Raw genomic sequence first — 25610 nt, 5'->3', positions numbered from 1 at the left:
ATGAAATGGTTATCAATATTTGTTATCAAATGTAACAGAATGCAAAAGAACTTCCACTTCCCGAGCCCCCTACCAACTGGGAAGAGATATGGCCAAAAGACTCTGATGATGATCATGACCTTGATGAACCATCGACATCAACATGTACATCCAAGGATCCAACGTTCATCCCTGACTGTGTTCGCGAGCCACATTTCATCCGGCAATGTGAACTTAATGACCTAGTCCGTGATTTGCACCTGACAAAACAAGAGGCGGAACTTCTGGGATCAAGGCTCCAGCAGTGGAACTTATTGGATGCAGAAACGAACATATCAGTGTACAGAAAAAGGCATGTTCAATTTTCAAGCTATTTCTCAATGCAAGATAATGTGTGCGTATGTACGGATATAAATGGGTTTATGGCGGAGCTAGGAATTCCTTACGTTCCAGAAGAATGGAGGTTATTTATCGACGCGTCAAAGGTCCTTTTACATAATGGAAATAAAAAACCTTCTATACCACTTGCACACTCAGTGAAGATTAAGGAATTCTATGACACCATGTCAACTTTGCTAAATCTTATAAATTACAAGGACCATTGTTGGCAAATATGTTGTGATCTCAAGGTAGTTGGTATTTTATTAGGACTGCAGTGCGGTTACACGAAGTACCAATGTTTTTTATGTTTATGGGATAGCCGAGCTGATGACAAACATTATGAAGTGAAGGAATGGGAACCTAGAGTGAATTACGTACCTGGAGAATGCAACGTCAAATACGCTCCTTTGGTAGATTCTAATAAGATATTACTACCGCCACTTCATATCAAGTTAGGACTTATGAAAAACTTTGTCAAAGCCATGGACACATCTGGTGAAGGTTTCAAGTATTTGCGAGATAAGTTCCCTAACCTGAGTGATGCTAAGATTTCAGCGGGGGTGTTTATTGGACCCCAAATTAGGAAATGAATGCTTGATGATAGCTTTGACAGCAAGTTAAACAGTGCTGAGCTAGCTGCCTGGACAGCATTTAAGTGTGTTGTGCGCAACTTTCTGGGCAATAACAAAGCTGAGAGTTACACAGAAATCGTACAGGACATGATACAGAAATACAAAGAGTTAGGTTGTAGGATGTCTTGAAAAATCCACTTTTTGCACTCCCACCTCAGCTTCTTTACTGCTAACCTAGGTGCTCTCAGCGACGAACAGGGGGAAAGATTCCACCAAGATATAATGGCAATGGAGAAAAGGTACCAGGGACGATGGGATCCTTCAATGATGGGGGACTATTGTTGGGGTCTTATTAGAGAATGCAACATTTCTTACAAAAGAAGGAAGTAGTGTACGTTTTTGTAACCCAATGGAAGTTTCATATATTGTGATAGTTTTGATTGTCTTTTCATGACCTTTTGGTACATTTGTATTATTGTTTATTGTAAATTGTCACACTTGTAAATTATATTGTATTATATTTTATATATGTGTTTGTGGTAATAAAGGAAAACGTTTTACCTCAATTTAAGAGATCTGAAAGCATTACTATAAGGTGCAATAAACAGTACATACAGTATACATACAAACATATTTATTTCTCTAGAAAGAATAAAGCGATTATTACGAAACTTGGAGGATTTGTTAAATATGAATCAAAGTATACTTAGGTATAATTTCTATGTTAGTATATGCAAGGGGACAAGATCTTGGGGTGTAAAATAAACGAAAAGGGAAATTTTTGAGGGATTTTCCCGAAAATCCCTCTGTTACGGGAAAATCGTACGTGATGGAGAAAAACCAAGTGCATATTCGAATTCAGCGCAAAAAGTTCCTCTAAGAACAGGTATTTTCTTTTATGTAACAAAACCTTTGTTAACTAGTGTTATTAACTGTATTTTCAGTACAGTTAACACCTATTAATCTAGAATTTTGCTTTTTGTATGGTGTTAATATACAGATTACTCAGTGCAGCAATGAAGTTATCGATTTGATTTCATAGAGTGAAAATATTATCTGAAGGACGGTGATGTCATTGCAGCTTTTTTGGACAATCATCTTTTCTCCAGATGCGTAACTCTGCTCATTGGTACAGCGGGTGGAAGCTGCTGAGAATGTTCTTCAGTTTCTTCGTCATGGTCTCCACGTCCTAAAACATAAAGTTTCAACTTCCAGAAAAGAATGTAATCCACTAGAGATACATTTGAGGAATATGGCGATGGTCGATGACAGTGATCTGCTTTCCTGGCCCAAAGCTGAATAATAATGTTACAGTTATGTGAAGGGGTTCTCCTGGACAAGATTCTCATTACCTGAATTGCTTACTTGTGCTCTAACAAGGGTCATTAGCTAGAGAAATCGCTTCATAATCTTTTAATAGAAATTGCCAGGAATATCTGGCCTTTTGAAACACATTTGTGACGAAACCCTTTCGTTTATTATAGTCATCAAAAAAGATAATTAACATAGACATTACTTTTGCATGCGAACATTGGTAGGTCTTGGATTTCCTGTCGTTTGGTACGTGCCGATGTCTGCCGTTTGGTAAGAGGAAAGAAGGACCATGTCTTAGCCCTAGTGTCTGTAGTTTTGAGAAAACCTGGGCAAGGAATCCACTATCATGACAAAGTCTCTGCAAGTTAACTCTCATTGCGTCTTCTGTTGAATATTCGGAGTGTGTAATACAATGTGGGCGCACAACTTCCTTTTACTCAAATTTTCATGGATTACTACTCATGCCGAGGATACTGTTGATTCACAACAGACTGAGGTGATTGTTGTCAGCAGCAACGTTTCTCGTGGAGTTGTTAGTTTTGTCATCTCTTCTGCCCCCTTATCATCCACCAACAAGAAAACTTTTTGCGACTTATCTAGAGAATACTTCATGCACATAAGCATTTCGTAGCAAACCATCTGTAAAATTTCCGTGGCCAATTTTCCTAGTTTTACATAAAACTTTATTGCAGCCCTCTGCTCCATGTTGAAAATGCTTACAGGTTACTGTGCAGCGTGTAGCATCGTTAAACTACATTGCTCGACTGCTGGCCTGTGCATGTTGAAACTTTCTGTAATCACTCGACAGACATGTATGTATGCAGTAAAGCTGTCGTTCTTGTGATAGTCCGCTTGTTTTGGTTCAAAAAACTCAATCCGAGATCTTTAGTGTTGAACTATGTATGTAGATAATAATAATAATAATAATAATAATAATAATAATAATAATAATAATAATAATAGTAATAAAACAATAATGTACACTTATGTATTACAGATTTGCAAAAGAACATAAATGTCTTCATTGGAAGTGCATAGAAAAAATCTCTCCCTATATTGGCATAAGCGAGCTGAAGCAGAGCTTCATGAAACTCAGGATATTATACCAAAGAGCATTCAAGCTCTTCGAGACCTAATTCTAGGTAGGCAATCATATATTATCTAGTTGTATGTCATAATTGTAATATATATAATATTTATTAGATTGTAGCAAATGAAATGTCTGCTTTGACGTTTGATGGAAAACTCACCTCAGTAAACACAGGAATGAACTAAGGTCACATGTCTAACGTCACAACTCAGTACACATCCAGCAAACAGATTGAGACACCCAAACAGTCAGAGACAAACATTTCAGTGTTTTGTTGAAAAGGGTCGTATGAAAGTGCATCTTGGATAGAACGAACACAATTGCGAGTGATTTTTTCTTTATAAATTTAAACTGGGACATTCTGCGCAGAAAACCACAAAAAATATTAACAGTGAGTTTGAGCTAGGGACCGTGAATGAATGCATCATTCGCCGTTGGTTTGCCAGGTATAGTTCCGGTGATACAGCACTTCAAAAAGAGCACCATGAGCTCACCAACATCATTTTGTTTTTGTGAGTTCTTCAGGCAAATCGTGGAAGTAGACCCTAGGTAAAGTGTTCGCGCTAGTGTAGAGGAATTAACCATACACGATGCCATTGTTTCTGAGCGGCTCCTCGTTGGTGCCAAATTAGTCAACAGTAGCCATCAAGAATCGCCGTCTGAAGGTATGGAGTTCTCGGAGTGTAGGGCATAATCTACTTAGGTGAGAAAATTTTCTGCACCTAATTGTCATATTCCGAAAAGTACCGAGAGAACATAGTATTTTTTGTATATAAAAAGCGTGCTGTTGACAAAGGACTGTATAGCACAAACGCTGGTTCGTTCTAAAATAATTCGGTTTAATAACCTACGAATGTTTCTTATAATTCCACAATTGAAATAAAATGCACTACAGTCTTGTTACTAAAGGTTGCGCGCATAGTTACACTGAGATCGACTTCTATACAGTTTCAAGTATCTACTACTTTCTTCTTCTTCTGTTGACAAGTTAAATTGAACAGCTATCTTTTAACAAAAACTAAACAATTTAAATAAGTTAGTTAGGACTAAGCAGGAATGTTGAAATATTCACGACTGCCAGAAACAAATAAGCTATAGATCTATTAGCGATACTGGATAAGAAATCATAGCGTGGAACTTTTTTATTTTCTATGCAATGTAGATTGTTTTACAGGTACAGACATGACTGAGAAACTAAAAAAAAAAAAAAAAAAAAAAAAAAAAACTAGTTCATGAACGTAAATGAAGCATTCGTATATGCTGTGTTCTCTTTGAAGAAGCAGATTTTTTTTTTTTTGTTGTTGTTGTTGTTTTCATCAAGATTTATTTGAAATTCGAAATTTGAAACTTTATTGAAAGACAAGTTATATTATGCATAGTACAATTTACAATAACACTTTTGGAATTCTAAATCTAGAATACAAAATTAGAGAGTCCATAGCTAAATTATAAAACAATAGTATAATAATACGAGATTTTTATTTTACAAAACGAAAAACATGGAAAAAGAATAGTGGTTTCTAGTTAGAGGTGGAATCTGAACTACAATGCGTTCAAATTTCAATGCTCTCCCACCAGGAATCAAACCGAGACCCGGTGCACTAAATGCACGCGCACTAGCCACTAGACCAGTGGAGAGGGCTATACAAGGACGAGGCATTAGTAACAGCCGTAGGATGAAGGAGAGTTACAAAGTGAAGAGGGGAGTAGAAGAAATGAATTATGTACGAGTATTAACGTTACAAATCAAAAGTAGTAAATCTGTGTCAGCTATAATAACAACAAGAATAAATAGCATTTATATGTACCAATACTGATAACGCATGACTTTATGTTTTTCTTTTCTATTTATTTGATGTCGTTGCACATTTCATTATTATATTTATTGCGTTCTGGTGATTAGCTTCTAAGAAAAGTTATTAGTGATAAGGCATTGCTTAATAAGCAATGTCAAGTTAAATGTCTCATTTCAGAAACTAATTGGAACAGACTGAAATCAAATATCACGAAAGTAAATATGATGTAAGAAATTAATTTCTGAAGATACTAAAAATAACAACAACCCCTCACTCATATGTTCACTTTATTTAAATTAAAAAGGCACTAGAAATGGGATCTTTGCAATTAATAATAAATCATACCTTAAAAATGATATGTATGTATTAAAAATAACATGAAGAAATATGATGTTTCACGTTGGATATAAAATGTATATTTAATTTTCTTCCAAATGGTGTTTGTTTGTAGTCAATACTTTCAAAAATAACCTAGCGACAGTATTTACCACAAGCTTTTGAAAAGAACAAAATATGCTTAGGCTTCTGCACAAAATAGTCGTTCAAACAAGAACTGAATATTTAAAACATGAATGAATGAATGCTTGTTTTCAAATCTCCAAATATAGTACAACTTTTTCTACGAATTTTTTAATAGCCAGCCTTCTTTTAATCTGAAATTGAGTTATTTAAAATAGTTTGCCCTTATGGCTTAAAAGATAAACTTGTTGCATGAGGTTGAAATCTCAAGAAGCAGATTGTTAAAAAGGAGGGTTAAGATCAACTATACTTTATCTACGTGCATAATACAATAATAAATTTTCTATTACACCGTCAGGGTATTTGCCAGAAATATTCTTCAGGTGTGGTGTAGTGAAGTGGAGAGGGGGTGTAAATTTTAATGATATGTTTTAAGTGTAAAAAGGAATCTTTACTTAATACTATATACACATTACAAATTTAGCATAACCCTGGCAAAGGATTGAATTATTTGCTTTAGTTATGAACAGGAGATAAGAAAAATACTTTCCTTTATGCATAGTAGTTATCTACACATTTCTGAGAGGTTGCTTTACCCAGATGTTGCAAGCTTTATCTATCAGTTCATTCAGCCTTTGTTCTTCAGAACCGGAGCAAATATCAGGAATTGGGCCTTCTATACATATTTTCGTTAAATCGTTTACATGTTCACAACTAAGTCGGCATCGTTCGAAACATAACACTCTGTTCGTTGTGGAAAATGAACGCTCTACTTCTGTTTCGCCCACAGGAAGTAATTGAGAACACTTGCTACTTCGGATAGAATTGGGATGGGAACATTCTCCACAGGCAAGATCCAAGAGTTTTTGGTGGATGCTGATATTAGGGCTTGCAGGAACTCTTTTGTCAATTTTATACTCCAGTTCGAGTTCCGATTTATTAACATTATAAATGCTGTCCACCTCAGTTGTCAGGTGAGTCGGGGGTGTTTTTGGGTACATCATAGAAGTGAGACAGTTGTTTGAGAGGACCACCAAACTCCCTTCATGTTGCTGATAATTTTTGATTTCTAATTGGAGAGAGAGCTTTGAGTCTTGGGGTTTCAAGTTTTCTTCCATTCTCACACCCTCAAATGTTGGCTTTCCTACAACACTTTCAGTGTGTTATGAAATCTCTTCCCAAATGTGAAATGACACCGTTTACAAACTTAAGCGCCGTAACCATATTATTTCCACTTGACACTTGCAGACATTTGCTTAGTTTTGCAACCGGCTACAAAAATGTATTTAAGACTACTAGTGTGAAAGTTGTCCATATCTTTCTTAGTTCCAACAATAGTCCACCAGCATCTGGTGACATGTCTCCTGCATCAACATAGACATGTCCTAACGGAAAGCATATTGTAGCATAATGTTTGGTTACCACAAAAACACTACCTTCATTGAAAGCCACCTAGTGGAGGAGGTTGCACCAATTTGTGAGAAGTAGTGTCTATTGCAGATTTCACTTACTGCAGAACTTTCAGTCGCTTGTGACTCCTATGAAATGCTGTGTACAGTTTATTCACTACATTTACAACCCTTTTGATATATTTTGAAGTACAACTATGAGCAAAATAAATGACGCGTCTCTTTATTCTGAAGTTTTTTTTGAAAATATCCCCGTTTTCTATATATGTTCGAAGTTTCGAAAGGTTTCCCCAGCAGGGCAGGATAATAACAAACCCGTTTTTAATATTTGTGTTAGATATTAGCTTAACATAAATAAATTAGAAGGAAAAAACATTAAATCGACCGAAATCTCGAGAATTACCAACTCTGCTAAAGTGGGAAATTTTCAAGAACGCGAAGAAATTCTGCAGTTCGACACGAAGCAGAGATACCTATGTCATTGAGAGAAATGTGGTTGAAATCTTCAAACGAAAATTTTAACGAAATATTTCAAATATCTTATTACACGCATTATCTGCGAACTCCAACTATATAAGAATCTATGCTAAGTATTAACGTATAGACAGAGCAAATAGTGGAAATTACCTATGGAAAAGGACGAATTGGTAGCACGATCGTAATAAAAAATCGTCTTTACCGTAGAACAGGCTCAGTTCACGTAAGTAAACAAATAGTTCAGTTAGTTAAAGCAACGAGTCTCTGTGTAGGAGGTAGTTGGTTCGAACCACACAGAAGTGCCATTGTCATTTTTTATTACTATGGTTATTTTATTTATTTTTTATGTGGGAAAGAATCAAATGGTAACATATGTGTAAAACTCATGACGAGAACAAAAAAGAAAAGAAAATATATTGTCGCACTTGCATTAGTGTTCCTAATTTTGTTTGCAAACAGTTTCGTAATTATTTGCCCTGTGCTCACTGCTCACTATATGCTCACTGGTGCATAACGAATGTTTTCCAGTAAATCTTAATTCTAATTTGGAGAATTTTATAAAGTTTCACAATGTTTATCACTAGATAGTCTTCTATCTACTTTTTTGGACACTTTGATAACAGATTTCCCTATTTAATGTTTAATTTTCCCTATATATATTTAATTACGGAAAAGTTTTAGAGTGTATTTGACTTAAATTGAAATTGTTTTGAATTTACCACATGAGGTAAGTAGCCCGAAGGAGAAGAACTGAAGTAGCTGATATTCTACGTAAAAGCAACCAATTGTAGAATGATGATGCTTCTTACCTTCAGCACATAATCTTTACGTTAGAGAGTCAGAGAGAAAAATCCTGTTTTTTCTTCCTCTATGACCACTCATCTTAAAGCTTTACATGCAATGATTCTTGTCACATAATTTCGGCTTTCCAAAGACATTCATATTTAATAATAATAATAATAATAATAATAATAATAATAATAATAATAATAATAATTATTATTATTATTATTCCTGAATATGTCACCCTTACATAATGTAGTAACTTTAGACATCTTAGTTTAAAGTGCTTTCCTTTGTAATAATTTGAGCAACCACGTAACAAAATTTAAAATGTAGGAGAGGGCACGACGTATTATTTTGCCCTTCTCTTTTTAGCACCCTTTTAACAGAAAATATATAATTTCTGACAAGCAGGGCAGACAAAATGAGTAAAAAGTATATTTAGAGTATCCTTTCCTCCTTCATGAATGGAATATCACGTAGTATTTTTTATTCTACCGAAGATGACCCTAGGCCGTTATGGTTAGGTAACAAAAGAAATACCTAATATATTTTTAGCGCCCCTTGACTGTAATATTACCGCTTCTTTATTTGTTCGAGGGCGCCCTACACAACCAAGGGTGACAAATAGAATAGGAAAAGTGTCTAAAGATTACAAAGCACTTTATATTTTGTCAGAAGCAAGGCAGTGTATACATAGCATTGCTTTCGTTAACAAGTGTTTCACCCTTGAGTCGCTTATAAACTTAGGCAGAATAAACTTTTGCCGATCGTTGTTCTAGAGGGATTTGTCCAGGATGGTTTGGTGTCGGGGTGATAACGATGAGTATGTTTATTTACATCACCGTTAAAGAAATAGAAAACTTTCTGAAAGGAACTTACTTAGGAAACATCAGATCCTCCTTCTACTTAGCCAGAGCCCATTCTGAAAAATTGCATCTGTCGTTCTGGGTGAAAGTTCTATGGCACTATTAGAAAAATATATATTTCCGTTTTCAGGCTGATGGTAGAATTTCTTAAAACAGTTATTGAATTACGTTCGAAGTATAGGCGTAAATAGCGCTCCCGCAACCCTGCAGTGTGGGGACCGCACAAGCTGCAAGGCCAAAAAATATATAGAAAGTACGCAGGGGCGGACCAGGCCAAATTTTCACACTGGCAAAGTGACTTTTTGGCACCCTCGCCCTAGTACTAGCCTATATTTTACATTTTATCATAGTGTTTTTAATATTTAAAAACTATTTTTCAAAAAGACATTCATTACCTAGGACAATTTCACAAAGAATATGGCCCGCTATAAACGATAGGAGCTCCGCCCTCCCCCCGCTTGATCTAGTGGCTAGCACGCCTGCCTTCTATGGTTCCGGGTCCAATTCCCGGTGGGTTACTGTTGAACGATGAAAGTGGTTCGGATTTCACTATAATTAGTATCCACATCTCCTTTGGCCATTAAGGCATAATCGTGAACGCTAAACTCAAGCAAACAAACAATACTTACTCCCCCTACACTCTTTATTCTACATGCCATCTCTCCATTTGTCGATACAGCCACCTTAGTACTGTGAAACTCTCTTCTTCCATGGTGAAATGGAAAAAGATTATGTAATTGCCGCTACTTTACAAGAATATAAACCAAAAATGTCAGTAGAAAACTACTTTTTGAGGCTCGTTTTGATGCCCCTCTTTCTCTGGCTCTTGGTCCGCCCCTGAAAGTACGGACGAATAACTAAGGGCTGCGGAGGAGAGGTTAACCTTCATTTTATGCCACTAGTTTGACGTGTTTGAAATGTTCAGTGACTGATCGGTTAGTGAAATAATTTCGACGGTTACTGATATTTAAAGTTTAGCTAAGACAAAGTTATCTAACCAAATACATTTGATATCGCGATGTAACAATTTGATTTTTCCCCACATAAAAAAGAAAAACAATAGTAATAAAAACCCTTACTCGTATTGGGCTCGAACTAACAACCTAATTCGCGCAGACTAGTTGCTCTGACCAACTGAGTTTCGATTTCTTACGCGAAAGAAGTGTTATATTACGAGGCATGCTTTTCATTATCAAAACTGTTCGAAGTAATACGAACATGGCTTAAGAACAGGGACGGAACTGAATTACCACTCGATTTTCTTGACGGCAAATCACCAAAAGGTAGCTATAAACGTAAGTTCAGCATACACTTCTGTGGAGTTCTGTTCAGTATTGCTTAATGCCAACAACGTTTGTTCTTAGGAGTAATATTTTACAAACCTAACCTTTCGATAGAGCGTAATGGCAGAGAACCAAAGGGAAGGCATTCTTGTCCTTGTTAACGTGAGGCATGGGCGTCTCTGGCGAGGGGACGTGGAGGACGCGTCCCCCCACAATATTTGGAAGTACAAAATATTCAACATCTTATTCTAATTTATTTACTAACGACAGAATAACATATAAATAATAATTATTATATTTATTTGGAATATAATATTCAGGCTGTTAAACGATTATAACAGTTCTTGACATACCTCAGGGATTGCGTGAAGGTAAGCAGAAAGGTAACAAGTGGGATCGAAGATAACAAACATGTTGGGCTAGGCAGTACCATGTAAATAACTATCTTTTATGTCTCCATCCGCAAATTTTACATGCCAGAGACGCCAGTGACGTGGAGTACCACCAAGGGCGCCGATCCTGGGGGCCGGGGGCCCGGGCGCCCAAAGCTCATGTGGGTCTCTATTGTATTTGTGAATATACAATATTTGGCATAATTTAAATGGAATTTGTCTTAAAATCCTCATATATATACCTTCTGCATCTGAATGCCCCCACAAATTTACAGAGAGATCGGCGCCCTTGGGTACCACCATGTGCAATAAAAATGTCGCGTCTTCTTGAAGTGATATTTTATCGTTAATAACTCGTTTTCCTTTATATATCCGATGTTTTTGAGGGTTTTAAAATGAGGAAACGTTACTGACAAACAAGGACGCATTTAGGGGTGGGTCCAGGGGGTCCGGACCCCCTCTGAAATCCCAACTTATCTTTAAATTTAGCCTAATTTTGGGGATTATTTTTTTAGAATTTTATTGTAATTTATCCTAATATTGATGTCGGATCCCCCAAATTGCTTTGAACCGCTCCCGAAATAAATTCCTGCATACGAGCCTGCTGACAAATATATTTTCAATGTATTCGTTAAATAATAAAGTAAAATTAGGAGCAAAAAGCTTCAACACGGGCTAACATTTTTCCACTGCCAATATTGTTAGAAGGGATATTAATAGCAAAAACTCCTAGTCAATGCTGAACCTTGGAACTTCACCCCGAACAGAAGCCTATTATTGAGAACTTCATATGAAACATTTTATCAAAACTTATCCAGCCTTTTTCCCGGCGGGAGCTCATGTGGTTCGGATTCCACGTTAATCAGTAAGTCCACGTTTCATATAGCCTCGCTGCTGAAAAAGACGCTAAACTAAAATCAACTCAACTCATTATCCAGCCTTTATCTGGCATGAAATTATTATATACACCAAAATGCACTCTCCTAAAATATGTATCTAAACATTGCTCTACGTATCTACGAAGCAATGAAAATTTTTTATCGAAATATGTGAGCAGGAAACTCTAACAGCCAGCCATTTTATTTAAATCGTAATAAATTCTGTAACCGTGCGTTGACGTGAAGACAAAGCTTGGTCCATTGGTAAAGTGTTGGAAGAATAAAAACTCAATGTTCGTAGGTTCGAATCTATCCACTCACCACAACATTTTATTCTTCCGTGTAACAATGATATAAGAAAAAAATGTATAATCGTTAATACAAAACTTCAATCAAGTCTGAAGAGAACAATACTAAAATAGTAATACAATGACGTCAACCAAGAATTATTTCATGTAGCGTTTGGACGAAATTACGGCTGTCAATAATTGCAGAAGTAAAAACAGGCTGATAGACAAAATGTAATCTAGACTTCTGAAGGAACTTCTGTCTCTTCATTGGTATGCCGTTAGTCATGGTAAAATCTTTCAATTGCAAGTGAAATGACTTTTTACACAAACTAAAACAGTTTTAAATCAATAAATGTCTATGTGTAAAAGTAGGCATCTCTTGTCTGTAGTTCTGAGTTCCTTTCACTTAGAACAGATAAATGAAAGAAGAAAGTATGGTGATCGAAAAAAATCAAATTTGAGATTTCAACGAATTAACACGTATTATGGCCCCTAATACCGAAAAAGTTATTTTTCGATACATGTCCATCTATTCGTCAGTCCGTTTGCCACTTTTCTGTGCACTCACCTAAAGGCCATACCGTCAACTTATCTGCACCAAACTTTAGTTTAAGGTTTTCATAGTATTTCCTATAGTTCTTTTATTTTCCTACTACTACCAAAACAAGGGTAGTTTCCTGTAAGATGAAAAAAGAAAAAAAGAAATTTTCTCATAACTGGCTCTAACGATCTTGTTTTCTTTCTTTTTTTATAAATCAATATTTTATTAGCAACCCTATTTTGTGGTATAAGGAATTTATATGAGAAAAATCTACCAGGCCTAGTTTATATTGACTTAAGTGTTTTCATTCATATTTCATAAATAAATATTTCAGTAATAACTTAACAATATGGCATAACTTGTTTGTCCTAAAAAAAATTAGAGGGGTAGTTTATTCTTGGTGGAGTGTGTTGTCTGGGCGATTTTCTCAAAAACGACTCAAAAGAGTTTATTCATATTTCAAAAATAAATATTCCGTTAATAACCGAACAATATGGCAAAACTCGTTTGTCCTGAAAAAAATATTCGATGGGTAGTTTACTCTTGGGGGTATTTTTCCTCCACGGTTTTCTCAAAAATGAGTCAAGCAATTTTGTTCGTACTCAGAAATAAATATTTAATTAAAAACCTAATAATATGGAATAACTCGCTTACCCTGAAAGAATCCTCAAAAGATAGTTTATTCGGGGAGATATTTTTCCCTCACGATTTTCTCAAAAATTACTCGGGTAATTTTATTGATAATTCATAAACAAGTATTTCATTAATAACCATATATTTTAGTATAAGTAATTTCTATGGAAAAAATTACGATGGATATTTTATTTTTGGGGGTCAAGGTCTTTCGAACGACAGGCGATTGTGTTCAAATATCGCAAATAAATATTTCATTAATAACCAAAAGTATGTCTTAACTCATTGTTCGAAACAATTCACAAGAGGTAGGTTACTCCTGACGTGTTCTTTTTGAACGACTTTCTGAAAAATGACATTTGATTTTTTCATATTTCATAAACAATTACTGCATTAATTGCTCTATTATATGTCTAATGAAAATGTGCTCAAGGTGTGAGTTAGTTTTGTAGTGTAGATTTTCTTCAATCGAAGTTTTTTATTTATAATCTGATATTCGATGTATTTGGATAATACGATAATTTTATTCGTATTATCCAAATACACACTTCAGTAACAACTGCGGCCTAACACAGTTAAGAAATTGAATATTTTTTTGTAAACTCCCAACCTTTTTGTGGTGAACTAAGGCTTTTCTTTTTCGAACGACAAAAGAGAGAATAAAATATGGTGATATTGAAAATAATATATCAAATTCAGATTTCAACGAATTTACATGTTTCATGGCGTCTACATACCGAAAATGTGACTTTTCGATACCCGTCCTTCCGGTCCGTCCGTTCGGTACACTTTTCTGTGCACTCGCCTAGAGGCCATACACCAAATTTTAAACTTAGGGTTTACATAGTATTTCTACAGGAGATTTTCCAATTTTTTTCCTACCGCCTAAAATAAGTGTTGTTTACTAACAGCCGAAAATCGAAAAAAGCTACTTTCTCAAAAGTGGTTTTAACAATTTTGTTTATTTTTCATTAATCAATATTTAATTAACAACCCTATATTCCGGTATCAGATATTTCTCTTAGAAAAATTTACGAGGGGTAGTTTACTCTTGGAGGTGACTTTTTCTCGACGATTTTCTAAGAAAAGTCACTGGCAAATTTTGTACACACTTCATAAATAAATATTTAACCTTGCAACATGCTATAAGTCAATTGACCTGAGAAATATATGAGTAGTAGCTTATTCTTGGAGTTGAATTTATTCCCAGTGAGTTTCTCAAACACGACCAGTTGGCAATCCTGTATCTTGACAACGAAGCTGAATTCGAAAACTCAAGAGGCTCATTTGTCTCCTTTTGATGTCACGAATCATCTCCCGAAGTTTGTGGACATCTTTCAGGTTCACCCTTAATGAAGCTTCTTTTCGAAAAGTTAACTATTAACTTTAAGCATTGTTTATCTTGTTTAAATAACAAATGCCGTTATTAATTTTAAGGCTGAGAGCTACTTCTGAGAGAATAGATCTTGAAAACTAATTTTAAAACTTAGACTTTTGTTTTCGAGACATTCCAGACAAGACGAGACATTTTACAAGCTATTTTGTGTGCAAAACATTTGTCTCCTCTTACCTTGGATGTCACAAAGCGCGTCGCGTCTCTTTCTCGCGACATGTCTTATCTCATGCGCATTCGTTAACACTTGGAAAGGATTATCTTTCTACTCAAAGCATTGTTTTTATAATGGTTGCATATTTATGACAATTGCCGTCAACATAAATTACAGTCCTTTCAGTTGAATTGATTGTTTATTATTATTATTGAAATTAAAATTAAATGGAATTTCTAGTTTAACGTTGCACGTTTATGCACCTACGCTAAGGGAGAATGATGATGAATGAAATGGTGAAATAAAGAAAGTGGGAGGAAAATGGAAAATCCCAAGAAAAGCCATGCACACAGTATTTATTCAGCTCAAATTTCACTTGGCGCGAAGTGGAATCGAGCCACGGACCCCATGCACCAAAGGTGAATGTTCTATTATTATTATTATTATTATTATTACTAATAATAATAATAATAATAATAATAATTGAAGCGAGCTTAACGAGTTTCAACCGTCCGACTCAACCAACGTTTGGGTGCCTGTTCGTTTGTCTGCTCCATGACAACTCATAAAACACATTTCATTTTAATGAAGCTACACTGTTAAAAATACTTATTTAAAAATGAGTAAAATTGACTCAAATTTGAGAACATTGTGTTCTCAGAATAGCTCCGAATACATTGTTCTCAAAAGTGAGAATGTGTGGGTGTTCAAAATATAAGAACAATATGTACTCAAATTTGAGTAAATTTTACTCACTTTTGAGTAAAAATTCTCTTAAAAGCGAGATAAAATATTCTTAAATAAAATGAGAAACTGCTATTTCTCAAAAATAACGAGAACATATTTTCTCAAAAATGAGAAAGTTAACCGTAAAATGAGATGAATGTAATCAACATTGAGAAACTCTTTGTTCAAAAACTAGTAATGCTCTCCTCACAATTGAGAACATGTATACTCAAAAGTGAGTAGAAAAGTATTCGAAATGCTCAGATAGCCGCAAAACTGAGAAAAACACGTTCTCAAAAATTGAGAATATTTCCTCTCAAATTTAAGAAAAACTCTTCTCAAAAATGAGAAGGGTTTTTTTTAAAAAAATGAGTAAAAAAGTACTCAAAAATGAGATTTTATTAGTATTCAAAAATGAGAAAAAAAGTACTTATTCTGCTGCCTTGCTGACACAGGGAAGGTTTCCTGGAACTAGAAAGGAGGATTACTCTCACACTGCACTGGATAATTTATAGTAAGTACGCCTTCTACACATTAATATTGAAGTTAAAACATTTTCCTCTTAAAAGTTGGAAAATAGAGATCAGTTTTTGAAAAAATACGAGTACTTCAAAAATTACTTCTATTTCCCAGCTTTGAAGATGAAAATGTCTAACATCAATATTAATGTGTAGAAGGCGTACTTACTATAATTTTTTTAGTGCAGTGTGAAATTCATCTACCTTTGTAATTTTCAAGGCAGCAGAATAAATACTCCCATTCCTATTTTTGAATACTAATATAATCTAATTGTTAAAGTACTTTTTTACTCAATTTTGAATCTGCAAGGTTACATTTTTATGCTGAGACCTGTTGTTTCCATAAATAGCATAGATGAGAATTTTAATTTAATCAACACACAAGCTCCTTGTAACTTATTATGTTGATTTGCGTAGTTTTAAACAAGTAAGCCTGATATGGTGGACAAATTTTATGTGCACTGGTTTCCTCGATGTATTCTCGTTTCCTCCTACTTTCTTCATTGCATCACTTCATTATCATTGCCTTCTCCTTTAGCCTTGAAACATAATCATGCGACGTTACACACACACACACAAACAAACTTAAATGTATATATATTTGTTTCATTTTGATTAAAGGAAAATATGTTTGTACATTGTATTTTTTATTTGTCAAATAATAAACTAAGTCTATACATGAGCACAATTTTTATAACAACTTACACAAGACAATGAGGATACATGAACCCTCTGAATATGCCTACAAAGTACTATGACAGATGTATGCATTCGTTGGAAAACAGTCTGTGTCGACTGCCAATGGACACGAGATCCTCCCAGAAGTTTTTCATTTGCTATAAATGTGTCTATGCCTTCATCTCCCTGGAAACAAAGAGATTGTGTAATTAGTGACAATAGAAATAAAAATAAAATGAAATACTTATAAATCTTATTCGTGTATGGCGATATCTCGAATAATATTAGTGTTGCTACGTTCTAATTTGAATTAGTATCAATTGAAATACGGTAATATAGACTCTGGTAAAGACAGTAAAGAGAATTACGCAATATTTCTTCAATTAATATTGAAACCAGAAGTTGTAGTAAATCAACCATTTAGTGTTTTAGCAGAGTGATTAGAGTGGAAATGGAATATATTCTAGGGACGCTTAATCGATTAAAAAATATACAATGTGAGATTACTGTCTATGCTCTATAGTGATCAACGTTAACCGGAAATGGTTTATTTCTATCACTACAAGTAGGTGGATCACATCCATTAACGAACTCCTCCGAGATAATTATCTAGCTGTTGATTGCAGAAAACAATTTTAAAATTATCTTTTGTTGAAGAGTTATTGAGCGGTGTAACGGACGTACTAAGCCAGAGGTGTTTACCCTTGCGAGGATGGCCCTCTCGAGGGCATCCTCACCCTCAAATTCTCTCTCAACCATAATGACGCGAGGGCAATGACAAGCTTGGACAGCGAGGGCGAGGGCCAACTGTCACTGTCAGGGCTAGAGCGAGGACAAATTCCCAACACGAAGGCGAGAGCGATGGTCAACTCTCTTCGAAGGTGAGGGCGAGGGCCAATTCACTGTGAGAATGAAGGTGAGTGAGGTCGGAGTAAAATGAACACCTATGGTACTAACATTACAATATTATATATATCGCACTTGCGTGATCCTAATAAACATCAAATGAAAGACTTAAGACCTGACTCGTCTATGGCGATCTTTATAATAATAGTAGGGTTGTCACGTTCTGGAAGGATTAATATCAATTGAAATAAGATTATAAAAATAAGGGAATTGAAAGGTAACCAAAAACATTTCGATCTGTTTCATCTATGCAAGACAAGGAAACAATAAACCTGAAAATTAGTCATTTCTGCTTATGTCTGACGAAAAAAAAAAAATAAGTGGCGTCTTTTAGCGGAGCTTCCTGAATCAATGCTTGTTCTGCCACACTTAATACATTTAATCAAATTCGAACAGTTTTAAGAAAGGCTATGAGTCACCAACATAAGTAAAATCCTCTGATCAGTTTCCTTCACTGTTTCCCTTCCAGGAAAAAAAAGAAAGAAAGAAACAATGAATCACACCACAAATTCTAAGTTATATAAAATTTCACCGTTATTCGATTTCTACTTTTTTAGCAATTGTTAAACAAATTACTACAATGCTTTGAGAACAGTAGCGTAACTAAGAATGCATGCCCCCCTCCATCCGCGAAAATGTCAAAAGGGCTCTTCCTGTTTCTACGTTCATGGCACACGTACAATTTATACAGTAGTAGAGTTATTTTTCCATCTAGTCAGACACTACTTGCTAATATACAAAAATTGCACATGATTATTATTATTATTATTATTATTAAGCAATTACATGGGACTAAAAAGTTTCTTAAAAGAAATAATTTCTAGGAATTAGGAATTAGACTTCTGGGCTGTCGGCATCTAAGGCCACGTTAGCCCATCCCGTATGAAGGATGACGTCCCTCAGCGAGCCCACTGTACGATGAAAGGGAAGGAAGAAAGGATTGGGAAAGGAAGGAAGCAGCCTGGGACCATTATATTAGGTACCTCCATCCCGGCATTTGAATGGTATGAATGAACGAAACCCAAGAAAGACTTCACTCAAGATGGCAGGTCTGAAAAAGCTGTTACACTCTTTCGGCCGAGTGTCTCCACCAGGAGTCGAACCTGGGACCGCTCACCTCAAAGGCAAGAGAAGAAATAATTTTTTCCTAACGTTCACATTACAACTAACATATGAAAACTTGTCAAAACTTGTGGAACTTGCTCACATATTTCTAAACCGGCGTATTTTTTTTTTTCGGAGAGTAATTCGCTGACTACTTTCTCAATATCAACGTGGTGCCATTCTTCGCTTTCAATTCTCAGGATTGGCAAAGGGCTCAACCAATGCCGTAACTTTTGCGGGGGAATGGGGAAACTGCCCCCCCCCCCAATTAAGCTTCCAGTTGTTTGATAGGATTCATTTGAGTTAAAACTTTTGTTGCTTTGTATGATGTGATATGAACAGGAACTTATAAATAAAGCTTGGAATAGGTTTACCACATAACAGGAAAAAAAATGAAACGAAAATGTGTTCCGAGCCTCATTCAGTAAAATGTGTCCTATTAGAGCCCCAGACAAAATATATATTTAGTAAGGCTTTCAACTATTGTCTCATTTAGTTAACTTGTGAAGCACCGTACTATTTTCAAAAGCATTGCAAATAATTTAAGATGTTTCTGCTGCCCCACTATCTGAACGAAATACATTCCTTTAAGATGTAGCATATATGTAATCTGGATCTTACTTTAGTAAATCATCAACTGGTGCCCCAAGAAGTATCGAACACGTTTAGTAAGGATTTCACTTCAAATGCCATCATTATTCTAGGGGGCCTCAACTTGACATATTTTAGGAGGTCTAATTAATGTTTGGTCTTCCAAGAAAAAGCCCAAGTTACGGGGCTGAGCTCAATTTCATCTTCGACCTTGTTCTACGAATATAAAGTTTGATGGCTTTTAGTGTACTGAATGATCGCTCAGGATTGGCTTCGTCAGAGGCACAGTGAAGATACAGTTGCAAAGAAGTACACAAATCCAGAACACTACTAACATAGGAAGTTATCTACGACTAAATAATTGGCTAATTAATTCCAAGTTAAAATTTCACTAAATTGTTTCTTCACTACTCATCGGAAACTTGTTAGTTGTTGCAACAAAAGGCGATACATTTTCCGAGTAGAATTCACTAAATCTATTATAGCTGGTTCCGTGATTTCTTTTACCTCTAAGTAGAGTACTCTTGCAGTAATATGAAACCTGCAAAGTGCTTTTGAATGGAGTTGAATTTCAGTTTAGCGTCCCTTTCAGCAGCGAGGCTATGTGAGACGTGGACCTACTGATTAACGTGGAACCCGAACCACACGAGCTCCCGCCGGGAATCGAACCCGGGTCTCCCGCGCCATAAGCGCGTACGCTAACCGCTTAGCCACGGAGGAACTCTGCAAAGTGCTTTTAACATCCAAACATTATAAAGTTATACTCCGAAACTTAAATACCGGGAGCCTGTTAGTTACGCCACTGCTTGAGAATACAGATTCTTTATTCATAGAAAGGAAACTTAATGACTACATATCAGGGTTGGCTGGTTTAAACCAATGTTTAAAGCAGCTGTTTTTTTTTTTGTTTTTTTTTTTTCAAAAAAAACCAACTGGTTTAAACCAAATAACGAAAATGTTCGTAAAGTGTAAGTGTTTGTAAAATCTTGATGAACACTCATTTGTGGGTTATCACGTTTCACTCCCGTATATTATTCGTATTATATTCAGACCTAAATTCCCCATTCATTACTCAAAAAGATTATACTACAAAAGCAACTTTTTTTATGTAAGTTTATAAATGTTTGTTTTGTGATTTTTTTTGTAGTTATTATTGTTATGTAATTGCAATCAAAGAAACATTCTAAATATTGTTTTGTTTACTATTGATAAAATACATCGAAATGCCATACTTTGTTCGTGTGTGGGGGGAAGGAGGGTCATACAGACCCCACGAGAGGCATTTAGTGAAATGAGAAGTATCTTCGATATCTATTTATGTATAAATGAGTCTGAGCCAAAGTGGACTCAAATAATTCGTATCTTTGTGATATGCAAATTAAGTCGTTGTATTTCTTTAATTTGGACCAATAAAAGTCGTTGTTAACTAACTTGAATTAAATTAGTTCGTCTGTACTCCGTAGTACTTTGAAATTGTCCATATGTAATTCAGTATAATGGTTTCACTTGTGCACTGTTTATCTTTTTGTCCTTCTGAAATGACTCTTGAGAGCTATATTAAGAAGCATGTAAAGATCAGTACAACGTATTTTTATCAGGATTCCTTCGTGAGTCGGCAGACGTATCGCATTTGTGGCCAATTAGTCCTGGTTCCGAGTTCAAATGGAGGACAATTTCTCTCGGATGTAACTCGAGAAGCAGTTTTTATTCCGCTTTAAGCTTATGTGACCCCTTCCAGCATAACCCGGCTGTTGCATAATAACATCAAGGCGAAACAAACTTATTTCTGTCCATATATGATATGAATATATAGAGCAAATTATTTAAACCAAATAAACCTGGTTTAAACCAAAAAAACCTGGTTTAAACCAAAAAAACCCGTTTTTTTTGTTTTTTCAATAAAAGCCATGGTTTTTGCCAACCCTGCTACATATAGAGATGACGTTAGAACCATCCATTAGTATGCAAATCAAATTATTTATAAAACCATCCTTCTATTAAGATATTTCCAAAACGTATAACCTGGAAAGTAAATGTATTAACTCTGTAATTATGAAACTATGACTGCAATTGAACGATAATGGACATATTCCTAATCAGGAAGGTATACAAAAATTATGTGTCCAATGAAACGCCTGACACGACTTACCTGTAGCTCTGCAATGACATATTCGTGGCTCCTGTAAGGTGCCGGCCTTCTCCTTACTATTTTAGCTCCTTTCTTACGTATGATTACACCTTGTGGTAGTAGAAATGGAAGCAAATGTAGTGCGCAATTGATTGCTATAGAGAGAAAATATGACTAAGTCAGTATATAATAATGTTTGGAATTAGTAGATATTGCTATTGTCTGCCAAAATATTTTTTGAAGTACAATGTAAATCACACTAAATTATTCAAAAACTACTTCCATGAGTTGAAATAAGGTTTTACTTAAAGTGTACTGCTTTCTAAAGCCCTAGACAATTGTTATATTCCTTAGCACAATGATGGGGAAACATTTTGGGCCGCAGGCTAAAGAAAAACGGAAAAAAATATAGGTGGGCCAATATAATTTAAAAAAAAAAAAACAACAGTGATTGTATCACTTGTAAAACCAAGCTCTATTAATACTCGAAAGATCATGAAGGGGAATGGGATAAATGGTATTGTGAATGCATTTTTAAACATTTCTCATAATTTGGCTGGAAGTATAATCCACTGATTCTCAGAAGTGAAGTTATATTCGTCAGGTAATGAATCACGTCGTGGGCTGGGTGGAAACATTTAAGGAGCTACATCTAATCCGCGGGCCATGCTTTGCCCATCACTGTCTTAAGACGTGAAGATAATAAGCCAAAGATGTGCAATTTTGAGTTCATGTACGTTTATTTAAAAGGTATTACGTGTTTCAAAATACTGACTTATTTTTACTTTTCAAAGTAAAGCATATAAAAGCTACTATTTGCTGTGATTGAATTATAACAATAAAACAATGTTTGTGAATAGACACTATAAAAAGATAATGTAAAGAAAGAAAAAAAACAAATGGGTGCTTTGCCAGAAGTAGGGTTGTGTTGGTGACAAATAGACTCTTGTGTACATATTTATACATGCAACCTGAAATATGATAAATATACACGAAAACTTGATCTTATTCACCAAGAACTTTCTCTAGCGAAACCTTAAAGAAAATTATCACTGCCAAACAGATGACATTGAAAACAGACTCTGTCGCGCCGAACAAATTTTTAAATTCAGCATCCATCTGAAATATAAAGATTTAATTGTTATACAAATATATTCTATTAAATAATATATTTTACCTTTTTCTAGTCATGAAGTTCCAAAGTAGTTCATTGTCATAATGTTTTACTGCAATGGTAGAAATGCGCATACATGAATAATGTGAAGTAGCAATTAGACTCTTGTTAACGAACATCACTACTTAAATTGTTCTTTGTTATTCAGAAATAAACCAATACAATTGCAATAGTTTGTGTGTGCTGCAAGTAGCATAATTTGCACCCATTGTTAGCTAGTGGGGTGCACGGTGGCTCAGTGGGGAGCGCTTACCTCAGGTGCATGGTTTCCTTGGTACGATTTTCACCCAAGCAAGCTTATGATAAACAACATTGTGTTCGTGAATTTTGTCGAGGTACTCCCGTTTCCTCCCACTTTCTCATTCTTCCATCATCATTCACTTGCTTTAATCATCGTCTCCCTTAACCTAAAGGCATAATCATGGGATGTTAAACTGAAAGATTTCACTATATTTCATTTTGTTGGCTGTGTATATACTTTTGCAAAAAAAAAAAAAAAAAACCGTAAACGTAAACGTAAAAATAGAAGGAAAAAGTAAATGAATAAAACAAATGTGGTTGGTAGCAGAAGCGTCATTTCAGATTTTGCTTGTGGGAGGGCAAGACCCCTTGATATAAGAAAATTTTGCGTTTTTCACTGACTACTATTCTACTCAAAAAATCTATATAAATCTCAATCTCAGGGGGTGCAATTACCCCTCTCTGCCCCCTAAATGACGCCACTGGTGGTAGTTCCCTTAATATAGCTAAATTAAAATTATTACATAACTTCTGTCATAAGTATTGGACACTTAACAAACAACGGAAAATTTGATAAAGTGAAAAGTTTGTGTCAGTCGAGGGAAATTTTCTTAAAGAAACCTACGAACAGTGCCACCAGGTTCGTCCAGCACTGATTCGGTTAGATAGCATTCATGCTTTTATTGCCACCTAGCACAAGTTTGTTCGTGTTTATGCCATACGTCCACACTGTATTTACATCGAGCCCTTCTGAAGTTAATCTGTATGTAGTACTGGAGCTTGTTATTTAGTGCTGCTAAAAAAAAAAAACAAAAAAAAACTTTAACCCAACCTGAGAATGTAAGAAATGTGTCAAAACTTGATAGAACAGTCTGCTCGAGTAATGCCTTTTTTTTTTTTTTTTTTTTTTACATTGTAGCTTTTATGCAACAGATACGGAATCCGTATTTATATGGCAATCGTAAAGGAATTGCAATTTTTCAACTAATACTTCTGGTGGTCCCTTGAAATTTTATCTGTGCAAGTGAGCAGGCCGGTAGCCAGCCCAAAAATATAGGGGGGGGGAATTCAACCATATTATAGTTCATTTGCAAGCCTACCGTGAACATTTTAGGCAGGCAGTAAAAATTTAGGAGCCCGACCCCCTAGACCCCCCGCGTGGTTACGGGCCTGCAAGTGAGGGCAAGGTTCTAGATTACTGGTCCCCCTTCCCATTGAGCAATAATAAAGACAGAAAACAACGTGCCCTGCGGGGCTCTAAACCGCCTTCACTCGCTAACGCTCGCTCGGCAATACTGTGTAGATTAAATGAATAAACTTTAGTAGACAAAGAACCAACCCAGCTACTAACCTACATGGGGGACCAGTAATCTAGAACCTTCCCGCAAGGGAGTTTTTTTATGTCACCCGCCACAAATCTTTTAGGGGACAATAAGAAGGAAATTATTAAAAGAATTGTATTTTAACAACAGTTATTTAGAGTGCAGCGCCAAAAGTAAACCTGCACGCCCCAATTCACAAAAAAAAAAAAAAAAAAAAAGTAAACCATTTACTGAATATATTGGAAAGTCGCATATCATTAACACAACAACTTTGTCTAAGATATAGAATGCCCAAAAGCATAGAGTGAGGCTTCCGGGCATTCTATCTGGGAACCAGTACCTAGAAGCATTACTCATGATTTTCGAAGGAAAATAATGGATTGTCGTGATTAACCGTCAATCGATTAGAATGATCGCACACAAGCAATGTTGCATTCACACTTAAAACTAAATTCATGTTGCTAGCAGTACTTACCTGCGAAATCCTATATGCTGTTAGTAAACAACACTTTTCGTCCATATTTCCTTTTAACTTTCTCTTTATCCATCCGCTAAGTAGTTCCTCCATCAGCCAGAATGAGAACATATAGTTCAGGATTATAAAGGACTTTTGTGCTCTTATGTTAGCTTGTTCGTTCTTGTTTTCCATAGTCTTGCATTTGCAAACTCTCTTTTATATCTCACGATATTCAATTATATATCTATGTCATAAAACAATATTTTTAAAGACTACATTATTACTCGTTTTTAAGAACCAGTCTCTGACTCAAATATGCAACTGAATTTCCTCATTCTCATTTTTTGAGTTATTTTCTCCTCAAAATTGAGACAAATTTACTCATTTTTTTTTTTTTGACTAGTAAAATGTATTCATTTTTGAATAAATCATTTTTAACAGTGTAGTAAGCAGGGACGTAGTGTCCATTAAGGCTGTAAGGCTTAGCCTATCCATTTATTTATACATCAGCCTCAAATGTTGCTTTTGGATATTGATTCAATTAATTTTATTAAAATGGATTTATTTTATAATACGCTGTTTAAACATCAAGCGAGTTGAAGCGAAGCTTCTGCAAGAACGCATTGAAGGCTATCGGCGGCTAGCCTTCCGCTTCTCTCATGGAATTAGGAGAATGGGGCGGTGACAATCACTGTCCCGCCACCCTCAGCAGACGAAAACTTCTTAAGCTATACACAAATTCAACATTATGCAACGAAAGTGGACGAATGTTGACGAAAGGCTAGCCTTTCGGGAGTTTGGCGAAACAAAAGCGACAGGATGCGGTCTTGGAAGAAAGTATAGAACAGAGACTATGAAAAACTTAGAAGCTCACATTCAGTAACAAGTTTTGACCAAGAAAAAAAAGAGAGGGAGAGAGAGAGAGAATAAAAAAGTTATGTTATTATGAATAGTATTAATTCATCAGGGACCTTATTGCGTACTGGTTTGCGTTATTACAGCGGCGTAAAATTTAAATTTTAGTTTTCGATAATTGACGTAGCAGTTATGTTGTATTTTTTGCGTTGCGTAGC

General features: G+C 35.4%; 2 protein-coding genes across 5 annotated transcripts in view; one reads left to right on the top strand and one right to left on the bottom strand.

The window, feature by feature from the left end:
- The window catches only part of LOC145693310 (alpha-tocopherol transfer protein-like), a 90369-nt gene that overhangs the window by 28936 nt on the left and 35823 nt on the right, over positions 1–25610 (top strand). For all 4 annotated transcript variants that reach the window (XM_081769177.1, XM_081769180.1, XM_081769178.1 and 1 more), the window contains exon 2: positions 3244–3388. In XM_081769177.1, coding sequence (XP_081625303.1) covers positions 3262–3388 — 127 coding nt within the window. In that variant the 5' untranslated portion in view covers positions 3244–3261. The remainder of the gene's footprint in view (positions 1–3243; positions 3389–25610) is intronic.
- LOC145691501 (uncharacterized) lies at positions 16574–24729 on the bottom strand. The gene is made up of 4 exons (XM_081766909.1): positions 24556–24729; positions 22358–22463; positions 21366–21499; positions 16574–16801 (listed from the first exon to the last, which is right to left on the bottom strand). The coding sequence occupies exons 1-4, from the start codon at positions 24727–24729 to the stop codon at positions 16610–16612; spliced, it is 606 nt and encodes a 201-aa protein (XP_081623035.1). The 3' UTR covers positions 16574–16609.

The sequence above is a fragment of the Thermobia domestica genome, chromosome 8, assembly GCF_964235325.1.
Source record: "Thermobia domestica chromosome 8, izTheDome1.hap1.1, whole genome shotgun sequence".
NCBI classification, from domain to species: Eukaryota; Metazoa; Arthropoda; class Insecta; order Zygentoma; family Lepismatidae; genus Thermobia; species Thermobia domestica.
Note: the sequence above shows the minus strand (reverse complement) of the source record. Positions and strands in the feature narration are given on the sequence as shown.

What these genes read in the sequence shown, in the direction of transcription:
- LOC145691501 (XM_081766909.1), bottom strand. Translation starts at nt 24,729, where the DNA reads ATGGAAAACAAGAACGAACAAGCTAACATAAGAGCACAAAAGTCCTTT. An exon ending in CAGCATATAGGATTTCGCAG is followed by an intron (nt 22,464 to 24,555) that starts GTAAGTACTGCT and finishes TTTATATTTCAG; the next exon opens with ATGGATGCTGAATTTAAAAA. An exon ending in TTCGCTAGAGAAAGTTCTTG is followed by an intron (nt 21,500 to 22,357) that starts GTGAATAAGATC and finishes TTCTCTCTATAG; the next exon opens with CAATCAATTGCGCACTACAT.